Source organism: Denticeps clupeoides, chromosome 2 (assembly GCF_900700375.1).
Source record: "Denticeps clupeoides chromosome 2, fDenClu1.1, whole genome shotgun sequence".
NCBI classification, from domain to species: domain Eukaryota; kingdom Metazoa; phylum Chordata; class Actinopteri; order Clupeiformes; family Denticipitidae; genus Denticeps; species Denticeps clupeoides.
Window position 1 is genome coordinate 18,019,398 of NC_041708.1, and position 13,223 is coordinate 18,032,620.

General features: G+C 40.7%; 1 protein-coding gene across 24 annotated transcripts in view; it reads right to left on the reverse strand.

The window, feature by feature from the left end:
• Positions 1–329: 329 nt before the first annotated feature.
• ncam1b (neural cell adhesion molecule 1b) overlaps positions 330–13,223 on the reverse strand; it is a 71,731-nt gene continuing 58,837 nt past the window's right edge. For 8 of the 24 annotated variants that reach the window (XM_028969828.1, XM_028969821.1, XM_028969826.1 and 5 more), the window contains 7 exons: positions 12,803–12,805; positions 6,832–6,953; positions 6,578–6,758; positions 3,278–3,485; positions 2,333–2,494; positions 1,447–1,920; positions 330–1,314 (listed from right to left, as the gene is read on the reverse strand). In XM_028969828.1, coding sequence (XP_028825661.1) covers positions 1,206–1,314; positions 1,447–1,920; positions 2,333–2,494; positions 3,278–3,485; positions 6,578–6,758; positions 6,832–6,953; positions 12,803–12,805 — 1,259 coding nt within the window. In that variant the 3' untranslated portion in view covers positions 330–1,205. Of the gene's footprint in view, positions 1,315–1,446; positions 1,921–2,332; positions 2,495–3,277; positions 3,486–4,704; positions 5,256–6,577; positions 6,759–6,831; positions 6,954–12,802; positions 12,806–13,223 lie in introns of those variants that run through there. The other 16 variants (XM_028969835.1, XM_028969831.1, XM_028969825.1 and 13 more) reach the window with 7 other exon arrangements.

Here is a 13,223-nt window from a genome sequence, read left to right on the forward strand (position 1 = left end):
AGAATTCTGTTCTGGTGGTTGTGTGGTGTCCAACATTTATCATGCTGTTTGATAAATAAATAAAAAAAAGAACTACAAATGCTCTGCATCATGAAACGAAATTTGGTTAAATGTCACTAACAAAAACACCACAAACATTGTCTGAGGCCTTTTTTTTGTCAGGCAACTTACAAAAATGTTTCGAAATATGGAACCTGTACACTCTATTCAGACAGAACCATGGTGTTTGTGGTAAAAATGTCTTTAATAGTTGTTTTCTGTCTCCGGTAGCATTGGAGCTGGTAGCTCATGAAGTCAGTGAAAAAGAAAAAAAAACATACAGGACCCCGTTTAATTTTTTATATAATATCATGTTAAAAAGAAGAGATATTTTTCACCATCAAGCTATGCAGTTTCATAAATTTATAACAAAGAACAATTTACAGACACAATCACAGTGCACAAGCTTGCAGTCAACAGTGGAAAAAAATCTTTCAGAAGTACACAGTACAAAAATGATTCAGAGATTTTTGTTCAAAACCCACACTATATATAAGAATGGTCTCAACAACGAATATGTGTAAAATTGTAGGTTTATGTTGTATGATCGATGTTGTGTGAAACAGAAAAGCTCTGATATATGATGGAAATTAGAACTTCACCAAAACCTAGCAGATGCCCTCAGTGAAGAAAGATGGGATATATACACACACACACACACACACACACACACACACATAGTATATATATATATATATATACACACACACACACACACACACACACACACTCACATATACTGTATATTGTATATGTACACATACATACATACATATACATACATATACATATATACATATGCGTATGTGTGTGTGTACATACTGTACAACCAATTTCATGAGACTAGCCCTCAATGGATAAGCATAAAAAACAAGAACTCATTTACATTTGAATTAAAATAACTACATGGAAGAAAAACTATTTATCTCTCTTGGAAATTAAAAGAATGATACAAAAGGACTTGTATCTTATTCGGTTGTGGAAAATATGGTAAAACCCAGATTTATTCATCAGGAAATCAAGAGTGAAATGCAGATAAGATTTTTGGTGACTGTCAGGTTTTGTGGAAGTAACTGACGTACGTATGTATGTTGTTGTGAAAGCGATTTATAAAGACACATGAAAAGAATAACACATTTATTTTTTGCCAGCAGAGCACCGCCGCTTCACGCTTTATTTTCTGTGCTGTTGGCTGACACGGCATGGTTAGCAGCTGATAAATCGGTGTTCAGCTCCATGTCCTCTAGCTGTATTTGTTCCTGAGCAAGACTCTTCCTGCAACACACACAGTTCTGTCATTAGTTACCTACATGGAGGAACGCAGTAAAAGAAAAACTGTGAAGGACGTGCCACACTGACACAAACACGAGACGGAAGCACACAGAGACCCTCTAAAAGGATCCGTACTTGCTGACTGCAGGGTCTGAGGGGGCAGTGGAGGCTGTGGTGGACAGGAGTTGCAACTCATCCTGGGGCAGGTGCAAGGCAGGGGAGTGGGACTCTTCAGGGTGGGTGAGAACTGGGCTGTCTAAAGGCTGGTTGATGGAGTCAGCTGGCGCTGGTTCCACCTCAGCTGGGGGGTCTGTGTGGTTGGTGAGTACAGGGATGGGTGCAGTGGCTGATGCTGTGGGCGGGGCTGGCGCTGCCTCAGCCTCTGCAGCACGGCCATCGTCCAGGTCCACTAGTGGAGCCTGACTGACTGTGTTGGGGGCAAGGATTGGCGGGGCAGTGGTAGGGACAGGATCTGGGGGTGGGGCGGTGGTGCTGGAGGTGAGAGTGGTGCTTTCGCTCGTGGGACTCTGGCTGTGGTCAAAGGTCTCAGAGTTAGTGTTCACTGACAGGGGCAGGTCCAGCCCTCTGGTGACGTTGTCAGCCACCCGCCTGTAGGAATGGAGACAAAGAAACAGAGAAAGGTAGCATTGTGGGCCCAGACATAGGAGTAGTAGACAGTGGAAGTGTTAATCATCTCTAACACACACAGCACAACACAACACAGGCAGAATGGTTTAATACACAGACACAGTGGGACACCTCCATCAAAAAATGCTGATAAACCTCTGGAGGCGGGACAAGCTCATCAGTCAGTTCATCAATCACTGTCAAATCTGCCCCCAGAGTCCCAGCCAGCATGCCAGGTACACTACTGAGACGTCTAAATATTATTAGACATATAAATGTGACATATCATATGAATGTAGATAACACATTAATACTCTAGATGTACAAATGTTACACAATATTGTGCGATGATAACACACGCTGAGCGTATGAGCGACGCTGGGGGATTTCTTACTCTGGCTCTGTTAGTGGGGTGGTCTCGCTAGGCTCCAGGTGTCCCCCCACATCATGGTTTGTTGTTGTCTCCTCCTCTGTCCTCATCTCCACAATGGGCTGATTACACTCATCTTTTCTGTTTGATGAAAGATTTGGACCATTCAGTGATCTGGGCTCATCCCTGGAGAACAAGCCCCACATAGAGCAATCTCAGAAATAACAAACTGGTGAGGTGGGCCTCAAGCGTCACAATGTCATATTTTCAGGCAAGGCACATAATGCAACATAGAATAACATTACATCTCCAATGTAAACCAACACCGAGACCTGAATGTGTGAACAGGATGAAAGGTGCTATAAACATGACTAAAGCATGAATGGGACCATAAGCAACATGCAGGCTGCAAATTAGTGATATTTCAGATGTCTAGATGAAAACAAGCATCCTGAATATGAGCTGTGGTGACCCACTTTCTGGGGTGAGAGATTCAATCTGGGCGGATACATGAATGGAACATAAATGTGTGGCGTGGGCTCCCTCTGGTGGAGAACAAAACAAAACTATTGGGATTTCATAATTATAAGAAGACTATATGACACAGTGGTTATTATTAAACACTGGAGCAATGAGGGGTTAGTGCTTGGCGAGAACGTTTTATTCCTCCCCAGGCTCCCAAAGCCACTTCAAGCAACGATGACTACAGCTCTCAAAGCCTACAAAATCTTTCCCAACAACAATTAACCAGAAGAAGATCTAATGCACTAGTTCACTACTGCTGCCATCTTTATTCTTTATTCAGAGGGGCTGCCCCCATTCAGTCCAGATATCATATTAATCAGATTGAATCATGCAAATGTAGAGCATTACTCAGATGTTTATTTTCAAGAAACCACTGATGACAATGGAGGATGACATTAGCAACAGGGCCACATGCCTGGAGCCCTAACAAACATGGCCACTCACATGTATGCAGCCTTGCCCTGCTCAATGTCCTTCCCCTTGCTGCCGGGTCCTGGCTTGCCACAGAAGTTGACGGCGATGCACATGAGCAGGCCACACTTGTTACAGAAGTAGCAGACGACATCCACAGCCACCAGCAGCAGCACAAACACCACAACGAGAATTCCCACTATCACCCCAGTGGTGAGCCCAAAACCGCTGTCCAGAGAGTCTGTTGGAAGGAGGGAGGGACACAGTCTGATGCAATCATGCAAATGTTTACAATTCATAACACACCAATAGTTGGTAATTCCATATGAATCTCTGTCCAGGTAATAGCCTGGTGGGAAATTAACTGGATTGTGACAATGACATTATGACTTAACGGGCAAATGAATATTTCCATGAACCACTGTCAGTGAACAGCGCCATGTCATCTGTAGATGCCACCTAAAGCTCTATCATGCAAAAAGGAAGCCATATTTGAACATGGTCCAGCAGCGCCGTTGTGTCCTGTGGACTCGTTTAAAATGTACTGTATCAAAGTGGGAAAGTGTTTTATGGTTCCGTTTAAAGGCCAGCATTTTTGATGCTATAAGGATGCATAAGTGCATTCAGCATAGTCACTGAAGGATCAGAATGCTATAAGGTATAGAAAATGTTTTAAGAGCAACAGCCATTTGTGGAAACCTTGTGTATTTCAGCAGGACAATTAAAAACCACATACTGCAGCTATTACACCAGCGTGGCTTCATTGGAGAAGAGTCCAGCTTCTGAGTTGACCTGCCTGCCTAAAAACAGATTTGCCTGGTATCCCTGCTGCCATAAAAAAAAAGACTGTGCGCACCACTGGATCACGGTTATGACACACATAAATCCCGCTAAATATTTATCTGCAATGACTATTTAGATAGAATGCCAACTTACCTTGCATTACTTTGTTAGATTAAAATAATGTAATAAAAATATTTTATGAATACATTCACCAGCATGCATTTGTTTTATATGTTTGTGAGGACATATCGGTATTATGAACCTACCTATAGTCTACTTACCTCAGCCCTTAAAAAATCTAACAACCTCAGAAACTAAAATAAATATTTTACCTTTGAATTTTGTGAGAAATTCAAAATAGAACATAACAAATATGGCAGTTTCTTTAATCAGCTCAAGCAGGACTTGGGAGATGCCAGACAATAACTACCTTACATTGAAAGATCTAAAATGAATTTGAAATGAGAATTTTTTTATATTTTCATGATTTATCATGACTTTCAGTAGAAGCAAAGTACAAATCAGTCATGTGACTTCTGACCCACAGCAGCATGACTGAGAGGGAATGAATACACTCATACTCTCGACACTCATAGCCATTGATGTAAAACACAGGTGTAATTGAAATCATGTAAAAAAAAAAAAAAAAAAAAACAACAAAACAAACTAACAAAAAAAAAGATATATATATATTTAATTCTCAAGTACATTGACAGTTGATGCAACTTTAAGTCATGAATATTCATAGACTTAGTTTGTTTATAGAAATACCTGTGATAAATGGAAGGAAAATAAACGGAGTGTCGTTCACTGTTGTTACAGCTTTCATGTAAAAAATCGTAATACAATACGTAATATTTATTTACATCTTTGCATATCTAGAGACATACACACTTTCAAAGTTAGAAATTCTTTGCTATTAGTGCCAGATGAACATTCATAGCTCATCTGTATAAAATCTTTGCAGTTCACACATCTGACACTACTGGGATAGTCAAGTATTATGTCAAGCGTAACAATGCAGTGTGTGGCATCAGGTGCCATTGGTTAATTCTGTTAATAAAACTGGTTAAAAGGTCTGTGTTCCTGCTCAGCAGAACATTCGAAAATGTGTCAGGAACCAGAAAATTAGTTCTATACTGTCAGCATTACCACAGTAGAATCATCACTAACACAGATAAAATGAGAGACAAGGGTGTAAAAACCAGTGAGGAGCTGCCAAGTGTCGCTACACAACACAACACAACACAACACAACACAACACAACACACACAGAGGCAGGAGAGGAGCAGCAGGGCAGGTAAGGAGTATGAATGTCAATTATCAGGGAGACACAGACAGAAGCAGAGGAAGAGAGACAGAAGGACATGGGGTAAAGACCAAAGAAAAAGAGGTAGGGAGAGAGAGAAAGAGGAAGAAGAGAAAGTCAAAATTCATAACATTAAAAAAATCCAACAACATAAGTTGTTATGAGGAAAACAAAAAATGGAAAAACAAAAGAACAAATATAAAATTCCAATAAGTTAATACCAATTTTCATTTAAATGAATTCATATACAAATAATGCCCAACTGAATGCGTTTTCAGGATGTTTTCAGATCATGTGTGAATGTGTAAAGACACCATCGACTAGATAGGCTTCAGGAAAATTGATGTCCAGCCAAACAACAACAGCAGGGACACTTTTTCATTTTATGTCAAAAATGAGATGAGGTATCGTGGATTTATATGCTGAGAAAACGAGTGGCAGATAAGATGTTATCTGAACATCTTCAGATAACATCTAAAGAACAAAAAGTTCTTAGATCCAGAGCATCAATGAGGTGTTAGTTGAAATGGATATGAGATGAGGAGATGACTGTTTCTGATGGACAAGTAGGTAACATTTATTTTGCAAAATTTGCAAATCAGGATCTGGACAACACAAACACACACACTTGCATGTGCTATCAAAAGAGCAATTTTACAGCTATAATGTTGGATAGGTTTCATGTGCGTTTGCTTGAATCGAGATTTGAATGTATGGATGTATAATGAAGGACATGTAACACCACCAAGAGCTGAGACCTTTAGCACCTACACAGGATAGTACAAACTATCCACGCTGCACAGCTGTATGAACCGGTCCATTCCATCAGGGACTTTGTGAACAGTGGGTAGCTGTTAGGAGGCTGAGAATTACTAAGTTTATCGGGGGACGCTGAACAGCAATAGCAGAAAAGAAGCATGTTTGTGTGCAAAAGTCACCAGAAGAAACATGCTTCCGAATATTTTTCTGGGTACTCTGACCTAACATAAGAGAATAATTTATCATAACTGTCTGTTGACTGACTTTTTATTTCTTATGCGAATTTCTTCAATTGTAGTGGCTTCTGATTTATGAAATTTGCCAAAATAATTAAATTACTAGTGGTTCAAGCAAAAACAATGCTCCATCACACCATGCAAATGTGTGTGAGAGAAAAAGGAATAAGAATCTTTCCGAACAAATAAAGAGCTTTAAAAACTGTTGTGAAAGACAGTTGCTTTGTGCTGGTGTGTGGACTCTACCTGGACTAGCTTCTGGTTCTGAAGCTGTTCTGAAGTTCAGTGTTGCAGGCTTGGATTTGCCTTGCATGTTCTCTGCAACAACGATGACGTCATACTCAGTGTCCCAGTCCAGACCATTCAGAAGTATGTACTCGCTTCCACCAGGCATCCGAATCTCTTGCTTCCATTCTGTAGCCTCTTTCTGTTCACACACAAAATTGATGTTGACTACTTAGTATGCTAGAACTGACAGGTGTGGTGTCAGTTATACTCACAGGTTTGTATCGGACCAGGTAGTGTGTGATGGGTGACCCGCCATCATCCTGCCTCACCCACTTCACCATGAATACATTGGCCGGTTGCATAATGCCCTCCAGTTTAGGGGCATTTGGCTCCCCTGAAAAAAACAGATCAGTGACATCACGCTTAAAAACAAGCATGAGGAAAAAGAGATGCAACATGTGACAGTCTACAGATAGTAATATAGTAATATGTCAGACAAACGGTGTTAACTAATGTAAAAAAAGAATAATTATGCACATTTCACTTACCATTACACATTTGTTTTTATATTTTGTAGGGCCAAATGTAATAATTGGCAAACAAAAACATTAGTATAAGTATCATTTTTCAATGTCAAAACCTGAAAGATTACCCGTAAACTTAAGTAAACAAAACCAATAGTTTTGTCTCTTTTTATCTTGTTCAGGAAAATGAGAACAAAGGCTTATGCATTCTATATTGAAACAAGTGAACGAGATTAATTTAGTGAATTCATGGAGATGATTACTGAAATGAGAAAAAAGTGCATCAATTACAGAGCTTTAATCATGTTTTACTGCATACATTGAATACAAATAGCATATTGCAGCGATTGCATATTAAGGCGCATTTACAACTATTGACACAATGAACTGGAATTCAAGGATCTGGGTCTGGGTGCCCTGGTGGACTTTGTTTATTTACTGTACTTTGTAGAGTTTGAAGTAAGAAATACAATATTTTAAAGATGTGTTACCATTGAGAAATCTATGGCCACAAGAAAAAGTGTATTATTGAATGGAAATGGAATGTTCTGAGAATGACACAAATTCTGGTTTTCATGAAGTTCGCTGCTTCTGTTTTTATTACGGCATTTTGCATTTACTCCAGAATTTTATGAAGAGTGAACAGATGAATTGCAAAGTCCCTCTTTGCCATGAAATTGAACTTAATCCCCAAAAAATAAATAAACATTGCATATCACTGCCCTGCCACAAAAGGACATGCTGAGATCATTTCAGTGATCCTCTGGTTAATACGAGTGAGTGTTGAAGAGCACAAGGCTGGAGATCATTCTGTCATGCTGATTTAGTTACAATAGCAGAATAGATGCTTTAAAATGTGATTCTTGAAATCCTTGTTCTTCCTCTGTTAACCATGGTTACCTGCAAGGAAACATGTGCAGTCATCCTTGTGTTGCATAAAATGGCTTCACAGGCAAGGATATTGCTGCTACTAAGATTGCACCAACCATTTATTAGATCATCAAAAACTTCAAGGATAGAAGTTCAAGTGTTGTGCTGAAGGCTTCATGGCACCCTAGAAAGGCCAGCAAGTGCCAGAAGAAGCCACTTCTCTCCAAGTAAAACATCAAGGACAGACTGATATTCTGCAAAAAGTACAGTGATTGGACTGCTGTGGACTGGGGTAAAGTCATTTTCTCTCATTAACCCCGTTCCTGATTGTTTGGGGCATCTAGAAAAATGATTGTCCAGAGAAGAAAAGGTGAGCACCACCATCAGACCATTCATGTGTGGGTCTTCTTTTCATCCAAGGGAGTGGGCTGACAATTTTGCCTAAGAACACAGCCGTGAATAAAGAATGATACCAAAACTTCCTCCGACAGCAACTTCTCCAAACCATTCAACAACCATTTAGTGAAGAACAATGCATTTTCCAGCATGATGGAGCACTGTGCCATAAGACCAATATGATAAATAAATGGCTCAGGGAACAAAACTTTTACATTTTGGGAAACTTAGTCCAATTGAGAACGTTTTGTCACCCTCCAGAGGCAGGTGGATGAGCAAACCCCCACAAATTCTGACAAACTCCAAGCACTGATTATGATGGAATGGGTTGCAACCAGTCAGGATTTGGCCCCAGAAATTGATTGACAGACATCTTGAAAAAAAAAATACAGATATGTACTCTTAGCATAAACTTGATGAAATTGTCAATAAAAGCCTGATTATAATGATTCTGAAAATGATTCTAATTACACTTCAACACACCACAGAAACAACTGACAAAAAGATCTAAAACGCTGAAGCTGCAAATTTTGTGAATATTAATAGCATTTGTCATTATCAAAACTTTGGGCCTACTATTGTAGCTGAAACATGCTTTTTAAATGCAATATCTATATTGGAAAATAAGGGCCAAACATCTGAAAAATAAGTAAAGAAGAAATGAACTGGGTTTTTGTGATCGCAAAATTTCACATAATGAACAGAACTAATGAAGACAGATGTCAGTAAAAGGAATAATGAATGTGCCAATAATGGATGTGTCTGTGAAGTGTTGGTGTCAGAAGCTTACGGTGACAATATTGGGGGATAACCCAATGTTTTATCGCATGCAGCCTGGAATGCAGCCGGGATCAAGAACGAGGCTTTGCACAGAGGCAACTCATGTAAAGGACTCAGAGTTTTGTGCCACACCCCCCGATGATGAGGTCTGTTTTATTAAATTACTGTGTGCTGCTCAGTTAGCTGTTCAGTGCAGTAGGTGGCCTGTTCTGAACAGTATGACCTGCAGCTGCTGTGGCAGACAGTATTCAATGTACTGCTGTATTGAGCAAGAATTTACACAACGCTTAATAGGCTAATGAAAAATATTCGCACATTTCTGTTATGCAGTTGCTTAATTTGCCAACAACTAAATAAATGCTGTTAGTCAAAGTGAAAACAAGATAATATTATAATATAAGAATATTATATAAAATAATATCTGCAAAATAATACTAGATATCTTGCAGAAGTTATCTTATATGAATACTTAACAATGCTGTGACACCCCGGTGCCAGTGGGCAATCACAGCCGGTGCTGAGGCACCTAATTAAGTGATCTTAATGATCATGATTACTCAGGACTCTTTAAAAGCAGATCGGCAGCACCCAGTGGCTGCTGCAACATAAATGTGGACACTTGCTCCTGGCTCTATGTTTAGTTCTGTTTCTGGGGGGGGGGGTTGGGGTGTCGAGCCACGGCAAGTCGTGCCGTAATGTGACGTTGATCTCCAAATTATCCGTGACACCTGGAAGTGGCAAGGTCTGCGGCCATCAGTCCCAGCTCCACGCCCCCCAACACCATCCAGCCTGCCTGTACAGTAAGCAGTGGCCACCAACCACCACCAGCTCATGCCCACCACTGTCTGCAGCGCAGCGTCCTGCATTCTGCCATCCCCAGCGGGCATGCAATACCATCGGCAGCCTCCCGTTCCAGCTCCCCGCGCTCCGCTCACTGCAAGCAAGCCTGTTCACGGCTGCCACCAACACTCACGCTCCCACCCCAGCCTGCAGTGATCATGTTAGTTCCCTGCAGGAAAAAAGGAGTGGGACAGATGGACTCCAGCAACTCATTCCAGCGACAAGAAGCCGCCCTCCGTTGAAGCTAGTGAGAGGGGTACTGAGCAGTTGTATGGAGGTCCCTGGTTCAACTCTCCTGTTCTCACCCCCGAAGGAGGTTTTGAAGAGACCTGAAGGGGTGCTAGATGATTTGTCTTTCTCTGTGTGTGTTATCTGTCCGTAGCCGGTGAGGAGGGCGGTCCAGGTGTGGGCGTGTGTGGGCCACAAAGACCCCAGGGTGGCCAGAGGGTCCAGCCAGGTTGGGCAGGAAGAGGGAACGCTCGATACAACGGATGCAAAAGGAACTAAGCTGTGAAGGGGTCAAGCGAAGCCCCCACAATGACAGAAGGGCGGGTGGTTAATGGTGGTCAATCGGTCTCTGGATAGTCCGGGCCCGCAGAAGGGCTATGCAGTGGCAGGGGATGCACGTCACCATAAAGGACCTCCCTGGGGTATGCTATCAGTCACTGGGCAATCTGGTACCCTCTCCTGTGCGATGCAGGGAGGAGAGCTGGAGCATCCAGCAGGGACGTGCAATATCAAGGGCTGGATGTTACAGCCCTGTCTTTTGTGCGCAGGAACCCTGAGGAGCCGGAACTACCTGTATGACAGTGAAAAGTAGGGAAGCATCTAGAGGGTCTGGATCCTCCGGTGCCAGGGAGGACCAGCAGCAACAGCAGGCCCTGAGCCCAGTGCTGGCTATTAATTATATAATCCTTACTCTGTAAAGTTTCATTTTATTTTGGCTAATTTTGAGATAAGAGATAAGATGATCCTTTATTAGTCCCACAAGTAGGAAATGTATATTTCCCTCAGATAAGACCAGAAAAAGACAATAGCACAGACACTATGTCGAGTGTATAATATAATATTGAGATTACTATGCCTCTTGTAAACAATTCTACTCCTTAAAGGGGTTTTAATGAGCTTCAATGTTGAGGAGAGGCTCACAGCTACTACTGCTTGGCAGGTTCATGCATTTATTTACCAGTTTGATACTGAAAAACAATAGAGTCATAACTAATCTCACCTATTAAGGAGCATCTGTATTGATATACACTTACAGTGTTTTATCCACATCAAAAACAAAATCCTATTTACCAGGATCTACAGGCTTTAACTTTTCCATTATATTGAACTTGATTTAAAAAAAGGCTCTTTGAGTATCAGTGTTGACCTTTCCTGAGCCTCTCTCCATATTACTGGTGATAGGAACATGCACACTTGAAATATCTAGTGGAAATAAAGGGTTGAAAGATCGCCTTGTGTTCTAATTCATGGTAAAAAATTGCTATGAAAGCCACTGGCACTGGCCACTTTGTAATAATCTGGTACACTTATTCTCTTCATGGGAAATGGATGCTATTTTCAGTTGTACTTTTCCAAGAGCTGGCAGGGGAGAAACTCAGAAATCAGAGGAGAAGGATCTTAGTCAGGGAGGTAACCAAGAACCCAATGGTCACTCTGTCAGAGCTCCAGAGGTCCTTTGTGGACAGAGGAAGAACAACAACATCTGCAGCAATCCACCAATCAGGGCTATGGTAGAGTGACCAAAAGGAAGCCACTCCTGCTTGTTGCATCATATTTAAAGTTTTTTCATAACAAAAGCTGTGAATAGATACATGTGATTTTTCTATTTTTAATAAATTTACAAAACCTGAACTCAACTTTTTTGTCTCATTGTCATTATATGGTGTTGTGTGTAGAATTGTGAGAAAAAAATCCATTTAATCAATTTTGGAATAAGGCTGTAATGTAACAAACTGTGGGAAAAGTCCTGTTCTGTGAATACTTTCCGGATGTACTGTACATAAGTATGTAAGTCTTCAACTGTTCCCTTTCATTTAGACCACATTATAAAGATTATTGTTTTTTTTTTGGCCTTTTTGTTTCAAAATTATGTTGTGTTAAAATTATGTTGTGCACTTGTGCTCCTTGCCTTATCTTATCTAAAAGCAGCTGCAAAGTTTCTATTCTTTTACAGCGACATAATAAAAATTGACTGACTGATATTGGCTATAAATGTTCCAAATTAACACAAAATGTACAATTCTGTCAATGTATAAGAATAAGTAAAATGTGAGAGCAGAGTTTGTATTACTGTTGAATGGATTTAGATTTCTGTGTAACCATGTAACTATGCTCACATGAAAGGTAGGCAGCGTCCAAAGTCACCGGCAGATCACCGGGTGAACTGGTGAGTCATTGCTGCTGTAGACGATGAGTGTGAGGCTGTATTTTACCCATAAAGCTGTGTGCTGCGGCACTAAAATCACAATCAGTAAACTGACAGGCAATCAACACTGCGGTCAGCCTTGTGTGATCCAAACATGACCTCTCTTTTCATTCTGTATATAAAGAGAGAAGGCGGGAGTGATGACTGCAGGATATAATAAATAAAAAAGACCAGCTCCATCCATCTTTGAAGCATGCTCTTCTGGAAATGGATGCAGGATGTGGTTCCCTGAGCGAACGGATTTTATTTGTTCATGATCTGGATTCTTTTAAAACACGTTTTTCAGTCATACACATAAAAAAAATAAAAAAACATGTTCGGTGTTAAATGTTGGTGAGGTGAATAGTCGGTGATTGTGCTGTGTGTGAAAAAAAAGGTGATCTGGGGTCAAATCTTTACCTTCTGTTCATCACAGCGGACATCAGCAACATCACATGACAGAGCCACATGACACGCATGATTGGTGGAAAGGAAATTTGAAGAGACCACATGGGAAAAAAGAGACAGTGAACATTAACAACAAAAAGAAGATTCTTGATATACACAAGCAAATCTTTCAGAATAAAGATTTGGACAGAAGGAAACACAAAAGCGTGGTGATAGAAAAGGCAGGATTTCCTGTGTGCCACGGGAATTGAGAATTTTCCACAGCGACAGAGGAAATCCTGGCAACAAACAGCATCACAAGCAGCACATGCATGCAGCAGTACATGGAAAGATGGACAAATTTACACATTAATTCACTGTGTGTGAATGTGTGTCTACATCTGGAAAACTAATTAGACTTAGAAATGGTTTGTAACAAAGATGTAAAGACTTA